The sequence below is a fragment of the Falco biarmicus genome, chromosome 4 (genome assembly GCF_023638135.1).
Source record: "Falco biarmicus isolate bFalBia1 chromosome 4, bFalBia1.pri, whole genome shotgun sequence".
NCBI lineage: Eukaryota > Metazoa > Chordata > Aves > Falconiformes > Falconidae > Falco > Falco biarmicus.
Genome location: NC_079291.1, coordinates 69,728,958 through 69,744,763, shown reverse-complemented (window position 1 = coordinate 69,744,763; position 15,806 = coordinate 69,728,958). Strand labels below are relative to the sequence as shown.

The following is a 15,806-nucleotide window of genomic DNA, read 5'->3' as shown; positions in this document are numbered from 1 at the left end:
TGAAACAGATGACAGGGAAAATCACGTACTGTGGGGTTTCAGCCATAATCCACACAGACGTAAGCCACCCAACTGAAGTAACTGTTTAAGAAGACATTAACATTACCTCAGTCACTGGTGTCTTACTTCAAATATAGCAAAGCATATTATAGGTCCATTCATGAGGGTGGTCCTGCTAAGCTCTCCAGCAGGAGAGGAGCTCTGCTGAAGACACGTTTACACTTGTTCCTTTATTTGCTTGCACATTTTATAACTATTCCAGAAAGTCAAAACTCTGGGACGGTGCCAGAAAGCCATCAGTCATCACCTGCTGGCAATAAATCACTTACCCTGACAGAACAGGGAATGCGCCTGAAAGCCTGGATAGCGGCTAGACGAATTTCGATCGGATTACTTTTCAGGGAAGCACACAAGCTCAAAACAGGAACTAACGAAGCTGCTGCCAGTCCTGCATTTCCAATGGCTTTTAACACCAGTTGCATCTGTAAATACAAAGCAAGGCAGAATAAAAAATTCTCCACATGTCAGCTGTACATGAAATTTTATTGCATTAATATTTTCTGTGCAAAATTCTCTGTTTACAATGATCCCTGATCATTTTGGGGGGGTTACTGCAGCCCCTAGTGTACCAGCTGTACTATGGCTTCAGCATGAGAATATACTATGGCTTCAGACTCACATGAATACAGATGGCTGGTTTAATGCTATATAGCACTTCTAAGTAAAATCTGGCTTATACCTGGTGGAATACAAAACATTCAAAAGAAACTGTGTCGCAATGTAATAGCAGGTCATGGATTTATTGTACAGTAGAAGTTTTTCAAGTACTTTAGTATTTTGACCCTTTTGTTCACAGATGTTTAGCCATTTTAGAGCATGTTACTGCTGGCAATAAATAAAATTTTAATAACAAGTTCTGTATTAAAGTTTAGAGCCCAGGGACATCAATGCATTGTGGTGCCTGACGCCCCTTTTACTGACAGTCCTCTAGAAACAACTATACTGAAGCCAGCACAGTTAAAATGTTAAAAAACCTTCCATAACTGTTTGGGTCAAAGACTTCCATTCACTGTTGGTTCCAGATATCAGGTGGGAGGTCTCTCCTATTCTGCTCTGCATACTCAGTGAAGTTGTCATAGTCAAAGATATCTCCCACACACATCTGCACACTCACTCACTGCAACATGCTGCTGAGTTTCAAGCGGCAGCTCCTCAGTCATCAGACAACCGTGTTTCAGCAGTAAGTTACAGAAGTTTTCAAGAAGCTATTCAGACTTGGGTAGCCTTTCTCAGCATGATCCTCTTCATCAGTTCCCTGTTTTGATTTACTAATCTCTTGGCTAACTTTAATCAGATTTGTTGGAAGAAAAAAGGAGTTAAAAAAGCGCAAAATTTTCATTAAAACAGGCAATATGGTAGGTGTACCGATTTTGCCTGGGATAGAGTTAATTTTCTTCATAGCAGCCTGTATGGTGCTGTGTTTTAGATCTGTGACCAAAACACTGTTGATAACTCAACAGAGTTTTAACTGTTGCTTAGCGGTGTTTGCACAGAGTCAAGGCTTTCTCTTTTCCTTACCCCACCTGCCCAGGGAGTAGGCTGGGTGTGGGCAAGAGGCTGAGAGAGGACACTACCAGGACTGCTGACCTGAATTTACCAAAGAAATATTCCAAACAATATGGCATTCTCAGCAATAAAACTGTGTGTGTGGAGGGAGTGGGGGTGATTCCAAGGTATGGTATCCAGGGCTCAGGAATTGGCTGGGTACCAGTGTATTAGTGGCGAGCAATTCCTTTTGCATCACTTTGGGGTTTTGCTGCGTGGGCTTTGGGTTGGGACCGGGGTGGGGTGGGGTGTCCTTCACTTACTAAACTGTCTTTATATTTTTTCTCAGCTTTGCCCTTCCGATTCTCTCCCCTGTTCCACTGTAGGGGGAGTAAGTGAGTGGCTGCGTGGCGATTAGCTGCCTACCAGGGTTAATCCACCACAGTAGGGCCAAGAAATTAGAGCCCTTCCCCACAGAGAAAGATTGCAATATAAACTGAACAGACATTTGCTTCATTTGGTCAACTGCTAGCAAACTGGCATGTATAGGCATCCAGTCCAGCAGCACAATCCTAGCTTGAAACCACCTGTGTGGCACTCTCCTCACCCAGCTGGCAGCAACGGATGTAAGTGGAAGCAGGGAGAGAGCAGATGCTCAAGCAACCATACCAACCCCACCGATAATCAGTTAGCAACACTGAAATCAAAGCTTCTCTTGAAAATCCCACTCCGCATCCATTTTTGGGAATTTAAATGGCTGTTTTGATTTTCTGAAATACTTCTAAGAGCTCAATAGAGACCAGTGAGGCACCTCTGAGAGACTCGAGACCACTCAACACCAGTGCAGTGATGCTTCTTTCCAATGGACAGCACAGACTTTAAAAGACACATTATCTACTGCAATTTTGTCTAATGAGAGTAATGCATCCCCAAACCATGCAAAATCTCAATTCTAACAAAATTAACTAGGTAATTTCATACAACACACAGTAAGAAACTGAAAACACACAGAGAAACTACGATTCTATGGCTAACATGAAGACAAAAGAGTTCAGCAAAGGAATGTCTTCCATTTTTTTTAATCAAAATTTTGTTCAAGGCTCCCAATACATAAAATCTGTTTTTTTAAGTTATTCCTTCAATAAATGGGGTAAGAATTAAAAGTGAACAGACTGCTCACACTGCATGAAAAAAAATACAAATCCTGTGTGTTTAGCTTGCACACTGGAAAATTAAAGAGACACAAATATATGAGATAAGACTTAGCTCTTGGGCTCTTACTGTTATCTAATACGCTGTCATCAGTATGTCTGTTTTCTACGCATGATAAGGAAGAATCAATTGTTTAAATACATCACCAAAGAGAAGATATAAAGATATTTCTTCAGCAGCAAATGTCAATTAAAGATAAAAAGCCCCAGAACTGTGACACGAATAACTCCTAACTCAAGATCACACAAAGCAGCTAAGAACAATTTTCCACTCCTGTTAGTCTCCCAATATCATGACTGATTTACAGCCTGAAACACTGTAACTCAGCAGATCTTATTAGCCAGCAATAACACAGCTAACACTATCTGCAAATGAATTTGAATCAACACAGAAATAAGAAACTTTCATCAACATGTCATTTCACTGGGGAGTGATGGGTGTTCTTCATACTCATCGACACTAAAAAGCCTGCTTCATCAGAAGGCCCGAGATTTTCCCTTTTTTAAATACACAGGAACACCCATGCTGATAGGTTTTACTTGTTGGACTACAAAATTTTATCTGCCCATCCTACCAAAGAATATTCATTTACAAAGCTTGTATTCATGGCTTTCTGGAAATCCACTGAATACCACTGTCATCAAACAAGTTCTAGATCATAAAGGGAACAGCAAAGTAAAGCATAGTATCATATACTTCTGTACAAATGATACCTCACTGAGTTGTTCTGAATCTTGCACGGTACAGTTTCCTCCCAAAAATTTTCCAAGAGTCCTCATCACACTCTGCACAGCAGGTACACCATCACAGGAGTTGTAAGATGAACAAAACCTGTGTAAGAGAGTAGTTACTCCAAAGAAGCAGCTCCGACTTGCTCCTGGTGACTTCAGCAAAGGCTGTAAACAAGCACAAAAAGAACAGGGTGTTTCAGAAAAGTCATTCTCACAATTACAGTAACATGCTGTTGTGGTTTAACCCCAGCCGGCAACTAAGCACCACAGAGCCACTTGCTCACTCCCTCCCTCCCTGGTGGAATAGGGAGGATAATTGGAAAAAGGTAAAATCTGTGGGTTGAGATAAGAATAGTTTAATAATTGAAATAATAACAACAAAAATAACAGTAATAATTGTAATGGAGAGGGAGAGAGAGGAGTAAAACCCAAGGGGAAAAAAACCCACAAATGATGCACAATGAAATTGCTCACCACCCGGTGACTGATGCCTGGCCAGTCCCTAAGCAGTGATCAGCAGCTCCTGACCAACCCCCCTCAGTTTATATACTGAGCATGACATTCCACAGTATGAAATGTCCCTTTGGCTAGTTCGGGTCAGTTGTCCTGGCCCTGCTCCCTCCTGGCTTCTCGTGCACCTGCTCACTGGCACAGCATGAGAAACTTGAAAAGTTCGTGATTTAGAGTAAGCATTACTTAGCAACAACTAAAACATCGGGGTGTTATCAACATTATTCTCATACTAAATCCAAAACACGGAATAAAATTAACTCTATCCCAGCTGAAACCAGAACTCACATCATAGAAAATAAATGTATCAAAATATTTACATACTCAAATTCAATCTCAACAATATGTGTTTTCAAACAGCCCTTAAAGGATTTAAACAAGCAAATAAAAAAGGACAACCCTGCAAAGATATAGCAGAAAATTCTTCCACCTTCACATGCGGGCTAAATTAGTGTCAATGTGACCTAGACTTCTGTTCTCATGAGAAATCACACCCTGCATGCTTAGGAAGGAGTGTGAGCACAAACTTAAACTATTTTCCAGGACCCTCAAAACAGTAAAACCCTCACCAGTACACAGTTTCTCTATGTTTCACTTCAATACTTAGCAAAAAGCACTGACAGCTCAGTAAGTCCCAGGCAGTTTACTGATTTTTAGAATGAATTTAGTTTTTCTGTCCCATAAACCTGCAAATTCCAAATTTCTGTATCCTCTGAAGCAAGCCTGTTACTATTGAAAATCCCACCACTTCAACCAAAGTGAATTTGTGAAGCCCAAATGAACTCAAGATTAATTCTTTCATGCAGATGCTGTGGAAAACCTGTTCACACAGAGCTGTTTTTTGTAATCCTGGTCAGAACCTGTATGATTGGGAACAGCAGGTTGTGATATACCCTGCAAGATTCTCCACAGCTGATCAAGGGTTCATTAGCACACAAGCCAAATGGGCATAACATTTTATTTAATTACAAAATATTCTTAATGGCTTATTTAAGCTAGAAGACTATCTATGATTTTACCACTTGCAGCTTCACAAAACAACATAGCAAGTTCAACTTCAGACTCTAAAAGCATGACAGATTACTGTATAAACCCAGCAGAATAACAGATCTTTAAAGGAAAGATATACCATGAAATGGAGCCAGTATTATTCTGCATACAATTAACTTAGTTAAGCAAAAATGTCAAAAACTGCAACAGCACTGCATATACAAAGGATTGAAATGTCTCCAGGTGCTAAATACAATGCTTGCAATGGACCAAAGTGGAGAATAAATCTCTCTATCCAAAGCAGGGAGTAGCTGCATCATTCTCCTCACACTGACCTGACCTTGAACCTCAAAACTAATTAGCTCAAACCAGTCTCTGGAGTCTACAGGGTAGTTTGCCCTTCTTATTTTTTTTAAGGCTACAAACACAAATCAAGCTCCAGTGACCAAACATGACTGCATCTTCTTTGGGAATCAAGATTAAAACAGCCAGTAGTTTCACCACCAAAATTAACTGAACAGATAAGAGTTTTGTATAAATCTGTGAAAAAGACTTACTGTAAAATACAAAAATTACGAGCCAGCTAGATTAATGATAAATTAAAAAAGAAAAGACAACATCCACTCACAGCAAGAGATTCGATCATGCCTGCGGTGGGTTTAGGAATGAATGAAAATGACCAGAAGAAATATTCCACTTTGTCTTCCTCAACTTCTCCAGAAGCTATAACTTCTTTCATTAGGACAACACACGCCTCTGTAGCACAAGATGGGAGAGCATCTACTAGCGGCTGCCTGTAACACAAGAAAAAAGTACAGCAAATCTAAAATTACCAAAATACTTAAGAATCAAAGAACAAACACATTGAGGTTAGGCTTCTTTCAGAGTAAACAGAACTCCACTGACTTAGCAAATGCCAGATTCCATAGAAACCTATGTTATCCTTTGGTTTAGTGACCTTACAGAAATATGCCTTAGTCAAGATGTGATGAAGTGTATTGTGTTTCAAGAACTGTATGTAACCCAGCTTTTAAGAAAATATGCAGTTGCTTTCTCTGAAAATTATGCAAAAAACATATCCCAAGTTTGACTTCTAAAGACTGAGGTACCTTGAAGCACTGCTTTTTTATTAAAGTGGGCTTTTTGTTTCATTTCACCAATAAAACCCAAAAATATTTAAACTGAATTGACTAGCTTTTACTTCCTGTGCTTTTTTAGACCTTACCTAAGTGGAAAGGTTACACCAGCATGACGGCCAATACACATTTCAGCTCTCGAGTCCCTCTGCAAATATTCTGTACCTAGCTCCTATACTAATGGATGGACACTTTTGCATTAACTTGGTCGCAGTTACACTAAACTGGGCCAAAAAGCCCTCGTGTTAGAGTAAGAGAGTAGTCTGCATGGGATTCTTTTTAGATCCTAAAGTTAGTAACGTTGTCCTGAGTAGAATTAAAGTTAATATAGAAAGAGGCAGAGTAGTTTACTTTCTGATATTGAAGAATATTAGCATGATTATTTGTCAAAAGGTGAGAATAAACCTAAGCCAAAACAAAGTTTGCCCCTTTTGCATGATGTAAAGTTCAACATATTGTCACAAACATAAAGCTGGCACTAATTTCAAACAGGCTGATGACATTTTGCACTAAAACCAAGTAAAAAACAATTTTCTTTGTTTGCCCTTTTCAGAATACTGATTTTGGAGGGAGAAAAATTTGATTTTAATAACACTGGATTAGTATTTCAGAAAGTCTCATTGGATCAGAACTATTCCTGACTGCAGAGGAGTGGAGACCTTGAACTTCAAAGCTACAGTTCAATGATCAGTATAAAACATCCTGAGATGAGGCTGCTACTGAAAGATGTGGCTCCACCACGTCCATACTCCCAGCCTAATGTCTGTTGTCTCTCCTCCATGAGTACTAAAGGACACAAGGTACAGATCCAGGCAAGCCTTTTCATAACAAATGGCAGTAGACAATTAAAACCAGCAGCACTGATTTCCACTTAAGTAACGACTCTAGTTTCCTCTTCACACTGTTCCTGAAACAGGAAGTCTGCAGGAACAGGCCAGTCTGTTTTGTACACAACATTCATTCAGTAAGGACATCCTCCTATCACATAAAAAAGATCTGCACTACATATTCTTCCTTGAAAGCGCTCAAAATTTAAATCCAACATTTGGGCATGGATTTAAAACATTAATCTACTTTAAATATTTACAAAATATTTATTTTCTATATGGGGGGGTGGGGGTTAAATGCTATTACTAAAAGGGCCTTACCAGTTGTCTCTGCATTTAAACGAAGATCTTTGCCACAGCACTTTTAAGGCCTCAAGAGAAAGATGTCGAAGCTCAAACACAAGAGTCATGAAAAGGTCTGCAGTCTGTAAGAGAGCACAACAACAGAAGTGTGGAAACCAGCTTCAGAGAACAGAGCACAACAGACTGTGGGTTATACCAATACTGCTGTTGATTTACAAGGCAACCTGAGAGTAAAACCTCCTCTCTACCCTGTGGCCCTATCTTCCTTCCCTCCCTTGCTTTTCTCTTCAGGCTGCAAACATAAGGAGAAGGGGTTTCATTTATGATGTCAGTCAGTCCCTCAAGCAACAGTGCGCAATGACCACTACACACACCACTAGCATACAAATGAATAATGAACCAAAATGCAGCACTACGGTTACAATCCAGAGAGGAAGGTCATAATCTTCTCTGAGTTTGTACAGCAAGATCCTGATTTATGGCCAGAACTGCTGACATAGCCTTAACACAAAATAAAACAACAGTCAAGCTAACTTTGTGTTAATATTAAGTTTATGAGAAAGATCATTTAACTGAGGTTTGGACACTGCTTAAAAGTTTTGCCCAATTACCTCTGATGCTGTGTGAAAACATTCCATCTTACTGCGGAAAAGCCCAAGCATAACTGCTTTTACCTCTGCAGGCAGCACAGGATCAGTTAAAAGTGTGGCAGCAGACGAGCTGTCCTCCCTGGCTAAGCTGAACCGCTACAGCTACAACACACAGCAGCTATTTTACCTACAGTACATAACCATACACACTTTTCAGTGTAAATAAATTCTAGCCCTTCATTCGTAAGCCGCTCCTTGCTCTTGTGCGAAAAAATGAAAAACCTAAGTATTTCAGTCTAGCTGTACAGTTGAAGCTGAACAGTTCTGTTTAACAATTTATTTGTGTGTGGCTGAAAGAAATTATGAGCAATTCAGAGCTGACCCATGCTTTTCTATTAAGTGAAGAAGCTACCTGTAACAGACTTTACATCTTAAAAAAGCCACTACTCCCACCTCCTACTTAACTTATATGGCATTATCAGCTTAAACAAGTATTTTTCGAAACTACTGTCTTGAGGTACTTTTGGATGTGTATTACATTGCCAGCAATAATTTTTATTTTCTAAAATGTGATGCTAGCAATCAAATTAATCAAATATTGAACTGAACACATTATCAAGATGACAGAAGCCTTTATTTTTATGGAATACAAACCTTTCAGTGTCATCCGGACTCAATCCAGGCCCTGTATTACCTACCCAACCTATCCTCTGGTGAGAAAAGAGGCTCTTTTCTCCTTTTTTCAGATTATTTTCATTTGCACATACACCCTTCATCACATTGTTATTCTGGCCTCAGTAGAAGCTTTTTGGAAAACAGTATTTTAAAGGCTAACTAGCATGTAGATGTGTTCCTCTGAGACCTGACCCAAATTTCAAGAAGGGAGATAGGTCTCATTACTTGAAAAATTAGCAGAATGTGAAGTACAATAGCGTGTATGCTCATTTTAACCTAACTTTATAACGTACAAATTTTAATTATGTTTGACGTCATACAGACTCATTTCAATCCTTTATTCACTTTAGATGTGAAAGGCTTAGACATCGAACTACTGCTCTGGTTCCAAAGAAAACATTTTTCTTTGTGCAAAAATCATACAAACAAAGTCTAATTCCACCAAGTCACACACCCAAAGGCCTGGGGAGAGACCTGCTTGGACCTCCTAACCTTCCTTCCAGAAGCAATGAAAAATTGGAATAACTCAGTGCCAGCATTTTATATTAAGTTAAGACTGAAAAGACATTTTAAGAAAAAAGCTATCTTTCCGTAAGAAGATGGAGTAATTTGTTACCATGCTGTTTGATAGGCTGAGGGAATAATTTGTCAAAGCTAATACAAACATTGTTTGGTTTTGTTCTTTTGGGACTTCTTTCCTTTTTAGCAATAGTATATTAATTTAATCAAATTGGAATTTATTCTTATAATGAGGCTTACCTAGGTATGAATTCCAATAACATTTATAATTCCATAGCTAAAATTCAGTTAGATCCACATGTATTCCATTCCATTCTGTTCCATTCCATCCCATCCCATCGTTACATTTAAGGTCTATTTTAAAAAGAAATTACCAAACCCAGTGAAACACATTACATTTCATGGTCTATGAAATATTCATAGAATTGTATTTGTTCTTCAAAAGCATTTTTTGTGCCTTGTGTGCATTTTTACACACATGCAAATACACTACGGGAATCATGATTAAGGGAGCTGGGAAGCCTCACAGATGTCATCACAATGAGCCACCTGAGCTCATCAGCTGGAGGCCACAGCGCAGCTCAAGATAAAATTTCCAGACTGATGTATTTCCAGGTGATATAATTTTAGACTGTAGACTGACTTCATTCTGCTTCACACCTGCTGACTAGACAAGCTCCCACCTAGTAACAGTGCAAAATTTTGCAGAGAAACAGCTATTTTTACTTTCTTATAATAAAACTTTAGAAGGAATTGTCTGGTCAGGGGGGCTGTTTTTAAGGTAGGTTGCACTGAAATCGAGCTGTCAGATAAACAAGAACCTTATTGTAAATTCTTCTATTTGTAGTATTGTAATAATAAACTACATGGATGTCGCGACAGAGGGAAGACACAGTCACTCAATATGAGTGATCAGCAGACTTCGTTTATTGTGCCTTACAGTCACCTTTTACGCCTTCTTATAATTAGCTCATACATATTACAAAAGTTAAGCTCATTATTGGTTAGTTGCCTAAATACCAAGCCTGCCCCTAGCTTCTCTTCTGTAGTTATCTGTTCCCACCTGCAACATTCTTTTCCCACCGAAATCTTCCTGTTATTGTGTAACAAGAACAGCCAAAGACAGTGTATTTTTGCTTTACTTCAGATAAGCTGAGAGCGATGTGCATTTTTGTCCAGCCAGCTGGACTATGTCTATGTGACCCTTTTCAGCTAGCCAGTTATCCACACATGGAAATCTGGCTCCCATTCCAACTCCTAAATGAAACATAAGGAAGCCTGGCTTTTAATCTACATAGAAGCTTGCTTTTCCTTCTATCTGCAGACTTACTATAGCTCTATTAAAAAAAAAAATAATCCTCTGGAAGCACAAACATAGTACAGTTTAGATTGGAAGTTAAAAGTAGTAAAATGCTTTCCAATAGGAATATTTCTATTTATGGTATATACAAACACCCTTTGAACGCTTGACACCTTACTTGCTGCCAAGTATAAGTCCATGTAAACACAAGGGAGGTTGCTCTGAAATATGTTCAATGAACATCTTTGTTCTTGCCTACTAATTTATGATCTCAATGAAAGTGTGAGGCCTTCTCTTCAGTAAATTTAGTATATCCCTTTGGAATTACATAGCTGCTGCTTCTGTATGGAACGTCTGGTTTTCAGCTGTCTGATTTCTTTTTTCAACTATATATACATTAAAGACCAAGTGTTTTCCTTGAACTGAAGACCAAGAGTAAAGTCAGATGGAGGTGTCACACTGTTCTCCCTGAAGTCTACTGGTTAAACAGCTACGGTTATTCTCTCCCCGCCACAGCAGAACCTCCCTTCCTTCTGATCCTCATCAGTTCTTTCTTCTTTGGTTTCTTACCTTGCCAGTTAACCTTATTTCACCCTCAGTTTTGTAATTTGCCTACTCATGGACCAGGTTTAAGTGACCTAACTGGCCTTTCCCAATACTATCTTCTAAGGCTTTCCAGTTCAAAGCAGACAAAGACTTCTGTTTCTGGTAAAGCTGTTGTTACAGTCATACAGAAAAAGAACACAGTCTAATTTCAGAAAGCAAAATCAACCATGTAAGTACAGTATCTTAATTCATCTTGATAATCAGAACATCTGCCTCACCTGGGAAATATTCTGTTATACTCCCTACACCCAGTTAGAAACATGCAAATCCTAACCCCCAGCTAGCTAGCAAACAGCAATTAGAACGCTTTATGAGAAAAACAAATGGTGAGACCGTGCTCTAAAGGGAAACTTTGGGGTCAAACTGGGGTACAGGAGTTGGGCAGTGTGAATCTGACCCACACTGCTTAAGAGTACACAGCCACATTCACCAGACATACCAATCCAGCATCAAAATTCAGACAGCCAAATATAAATGCAGCCCCTAGCAGAAGCTGTATGACAGGCTTACTTCAAGCCTCTCTGAAGTGAGGGTCCCTTCTCCCCATCCCTTTGGCCATTCTTTGTCAGCATGAAGCTTGTGCACTTAACGGTCCATTAGTTAATCTACCTCCACATTGAAATTCAATCTTGTCTCATAATAGTATCAAAAAATTAAACAACAACTTTGCTCCCTTGGAAATGACACTGTCTCCACCCCCATTTTCTCATCCCTTCACTGTTTCCCCTGGAGTTGGGGATTTTGTCTTGCATTTATTTTTGCTTTTGTGTCCTGAAAGAAATGCATAATCTCACCTCATTCAGAGCCAAACAATAAGGGGACAAACAAGCTATACATGCATAACAGCAGAGCTGTCTCCCAAGCAACGCTGTGGGCATTCCCATAATTTCTTTCTTGGCCCAAAGGACATGGAATGAGGGATAATAAAGATCCCCTTTGAAATGTCTTGTCACACAGAAGGAACACCCTGAAATGGCGAAAATGGCAGACAACCGATCAAACCTTGTGCTGGGACAGGCATATGATGAATAATTCACCTCTTTTCTTAGGCAGTGGCACAGACAGCAGCCACTTGTGCTAATCTTAGTAATTTACAAAACAAATTCCCCACACAGGAAGCCAGTGGGCCGCTTTGGATACAGAACTGACATCCCACTGTTACTGGGAAAAAATCGTTTACCATTCTTTCAAAGACACTGAATTATGGGTATTCAAAAGAAGGTAGGATTTAAAGTTTCTCAGGTCCACTGCAGTAATTTCTTTTTTCAACATTTTCCAAGCAGTATGTAGCCCTCTAGTCTGTTCCTAAATGCCATTACATAGCACTGCTGCAATGACCGCCACACAGAATTAAGCATTATCGTACTCAAAAAGGCTGCTTTTATTCAACATTAGCAAGAACCATTATGTTTATGGCTCTGTTAGCTCTCTATAGCCCCAATCTCACTAGCATGCAGCTACAAAAGATGGCAGACTTGCTTACAACTGAAAGAGAGAAACCTATCCCGTATACCACCACCCAGAAAGGCCACCTGCTGCTTTCTCTTCAGCCCTTTCCTGAAGTCTTTGTCAGGCTGTGATACCAGGTCAGACTACCATCACCATTTAATAGGTTGGGAGTAACTGCTAGAGTTATAATTTATCATAGCTGACTGAAATTACCCACGTCAGTTGTTGTGTCAGTGATTCTTCTCCACTCTGTGCCTTTGCCTTACGTCTCACACCACATGACACAAACACCTACTTGTGCTCATTAATCACAGCTAAAACTAAAAGAAACATCAATATACATAGTACAGCAATTTCTAAACAAGCACCACTGCCAGCAGAGCTGGATTCCAGCAGTGTGCTCTTCTCCAGCCCCCATAAAGCCTGTACTCCATCTCCCATACCTGTGTCCCCTCCAGGGAAGAAACAGGCAGAGCTTTTGTTCTCTGACATGGGATTTAACCTAGACAAAGGAAGGTGAAGTGCCTTCTCCTAGGCTAGGTCTGAGGCTTTATGTTAACATCACTTGTACCTATGTGCATTTACAGGACAGAACACAGTGCTACTGCACAAGAAATAACCTAGCTCTGAAGTACAACCAATCTAACAAGACATGAACATCAGAGGACAGGGAATATATCAGGAATAAGCTGGCTAAACTCATCAGTGGCAAATTCATGGAGGTACCAAGGCCCAGTTCAGTGCTCGCCCCATTAGACCACATTTGTTTTTTAGTAATATCCTGACCATGAATGACTTAAAAAAAAAAATGTGCTCTTCTATTTTCATATTTACAAATTTTCCCACACTGTTCTGTATAGGAACTTCACTACTAGCAAGAACCACTCCACCTGAAGAATAATGGGATATGAAGTGCCCTCTCTTTTAAGTCACTGCTCTCAGCTCATCTCAGGTCAGCAATAATTAAGCACCATCACCTGTTGATCCTTCTGTATTGTGTATAACAGGTGTTCTTGATCATCTCCAAATGTCACAGAAGAAAGGGATCTTCATTTCAAAGACAGTGACAAATAATAATTGATCCAACTGCTGCCAATATCAACAAAAATCAAAAGGCCCAAGCGAACTAAGGAGACAACCAGACCTTCCTCTAGAATGATAGTCATTGTAGAAAAAAATTAAGCCACTGCATGTTCCACATGACCAGAATATTCCATCATATCTTAGCAGCATTGACCAATGAAAATCATTTAGGTGAGAAGAGATTCCCTCTGGACCCAAGCAACACCCTAGAAAACAGGATAGTTATTACTAGAATCCATCAGAAGCAAACAGAAACAACCAGCCAAGATCCAGAGGCAAGGGTTTCATGTGCAAACTGTTTTGAGAGGGTAAGGCAGCAACAGGAGAAGGACCACAGAACTCCAACAAACATGGAAACAACAGCACTACCAAGGGTAGTATCCCACATTAAAGCTGTAGAAAATGGTTTTTACAATTAAGCATCAAAACTGTCAGTGGTAACCCAAACCAGACATTTTGTTTGTTTTTCCACAGCAAAACATTTTTTTCGTTTTCCGCAGCAGAACATTTTCTTTCAGGTTAATTTTGAATACAGTTCAAAATTGCTTTTGCTCATTATTCAGGGGCCATATTACATTTTGACTCTTCAGTTTGATTTATTGTTTATACAGGAAAATGACACTTCAAAGCATTTTATCTTTTTATAATTCCACATTAAAAAATGGCCAAAATAATGGAAGGCTTCAGTATTTAAAAACTGCTGCTCTTCTAGTCACATCTTGTCCGTGCAGGGGATCTCTCAGACCACAAAGGGCCTTAGAAGGAAACAGAGGTTTTATGTAAAAACTTACCTCAAAACTCGCACTGTGCGCTAAGCAAAGCTTCCACACTAGTTCAGACACTTCCTCTCCAGTGACTTCCCTCTCAGCTTCTTCCCTTTCATAGAGCATGCTGGTCACATACAGATCAGAATCCACTGGAAAGATGTAAGGAAAAATCAGGTATCTGGTGGTTGCTTGCCATTTGCTATGCTTAACCCTAAATGTCAGGGGAAGGTTTCTCTCTGAGCCTTTACTTCTACGTGCAAGAATCCCTCTAGTCTCAGTAAAACCAAGGCGTGAATATGAATGCTTGCTGTCAGGTTGAATTTAAGAACATAACAAAATAAAGGCCTAAGACAAGCATCACCTGAAAGAGAGTTAGAGAAAGAAGACAAGATACACAGGTAAAAAGGTCCCACTTTCCATCAATATGCCTCTTACAATGGCCCTGCTACTTCACATTCATCACCCTTTCCCATTTTATTAAATCACTACCTCTCACACTTCAACCTCCCAAAAACTCAAAAGGAGACCTAGGTGCCAAGAAAAACAAATGGCTCAGCTCTTAACCTCTTCCTGAGGAAGAATCTTCTCATCTTATGTTGGCGTAACTATAAATAAAAAGTGTCCTGGAAATTTGGAATTTCTTTAAAAGACAAAAAAATGAATACAAAGTGTTTCTCATCAATTAGAGCTCAACTTTAAAATCTTTCCTCAAGCAAGACTCCCATTGACTTCAGTAAAATCACTCTCCTAAGGAGAAGCACACAGAGCAAAGACAGAGCAAAAATTAATACAGTTCTCAGACAGTCCTTAGTTCCATTAGGGCTTGCAACTACATAGGCTCCATTTGTACACAAAATAGGAATTGTTCACAGGCACAGGAAGGCTGGTGCTCTGTGTATAAGGGGGCTAGTTATGTGAAGTAGGTAGAAAGGAATTGGACATTATGGAAATCGATCACTTTTGGAGACCCAGCCAGCTTCACTACAGCAGGCCCCAACTCCCAAAGAAGGAAGAGCTCTTAGTAGCCCAGCCTGTAAAAACATCCACTTTCACATTGCTTAATATATTAAAGGAAATATCAGGTGCAACAAATTCTCACAGGGAAGAGACAGTCCCAAGATTTGTTCCAGGAAATAAATTTAATTTCTTTTAGCAGAAACATCATGTTACCTTTTCTGTACAGTGTCTCTGTTTCCACTTGAAAGAGTTTCAGTGAAGACTCTGTCTGCGTCTTTGCCCCGCTGCCCTTCTGAGAGAACAGTGTAATAAGGTTGGACTCAGAACATTTGGCCTCCACCAGGATTCCATCCTGAATGCTCTGAACACATTCCAGTTTGGATGACAGGATCTGCTGCTCAGACTGAGAAGAACAGATACTTCACGTAAAGTCTCAATGACCTATGTCAGCCTGCCCAATCCTTTCTCTCCCAGCTTCACAGCGGATTCCAGTTCTGTGCTAAGTGTAAAGTCTCTTGTCTAGACCTTTGACAGTGCCCAGCCTGTGGAGGTTAATACACTCTTTATTTAAGTCTAATTTTTCCATCACTGAAATGCAACTGCTAC

The 15,806-nt window shown here is 39.7% G+C and overlaps 1 protein-coding gene across 1 annotated transcript in view; it reads right to left on the bottom strand.

The window, feature by feature from the left end:
* LOC130149301 (uncharacterized) overlaps positions 1–15,806 on the bottom strand; it is a 106,331-nt gene that overhangs the window by 75,244 nt on the left and 15,281 nt on the right. The window contains exons 7-12 of the mRNA XM_056338788.1: positions 15,414–15,603; positions 14,268–14,392; positions 7,273–7,376; positions 5,617–5,782; positions 3,471–3,653; positions 330–482 (exon numbers count right to left, since the gene is read on the bottom strand). Of these exons, the coding sequence (XP_056194763.1) occupies positions 330–482; positions 3,471–3,653; positions 5,617–5,782; positions 7,273–7,376; positions 14,268–14,392; positions 15,414–15,603 (921 nt within the window). The remainder of the gene's footprint in view (positions 1–329; positions 483–3,470; positions 3,654–5,616; positions 5,783–7,272; positions 7,377–14,267; positions 14,393–15,413; positions 15,604–15,806) is intronic.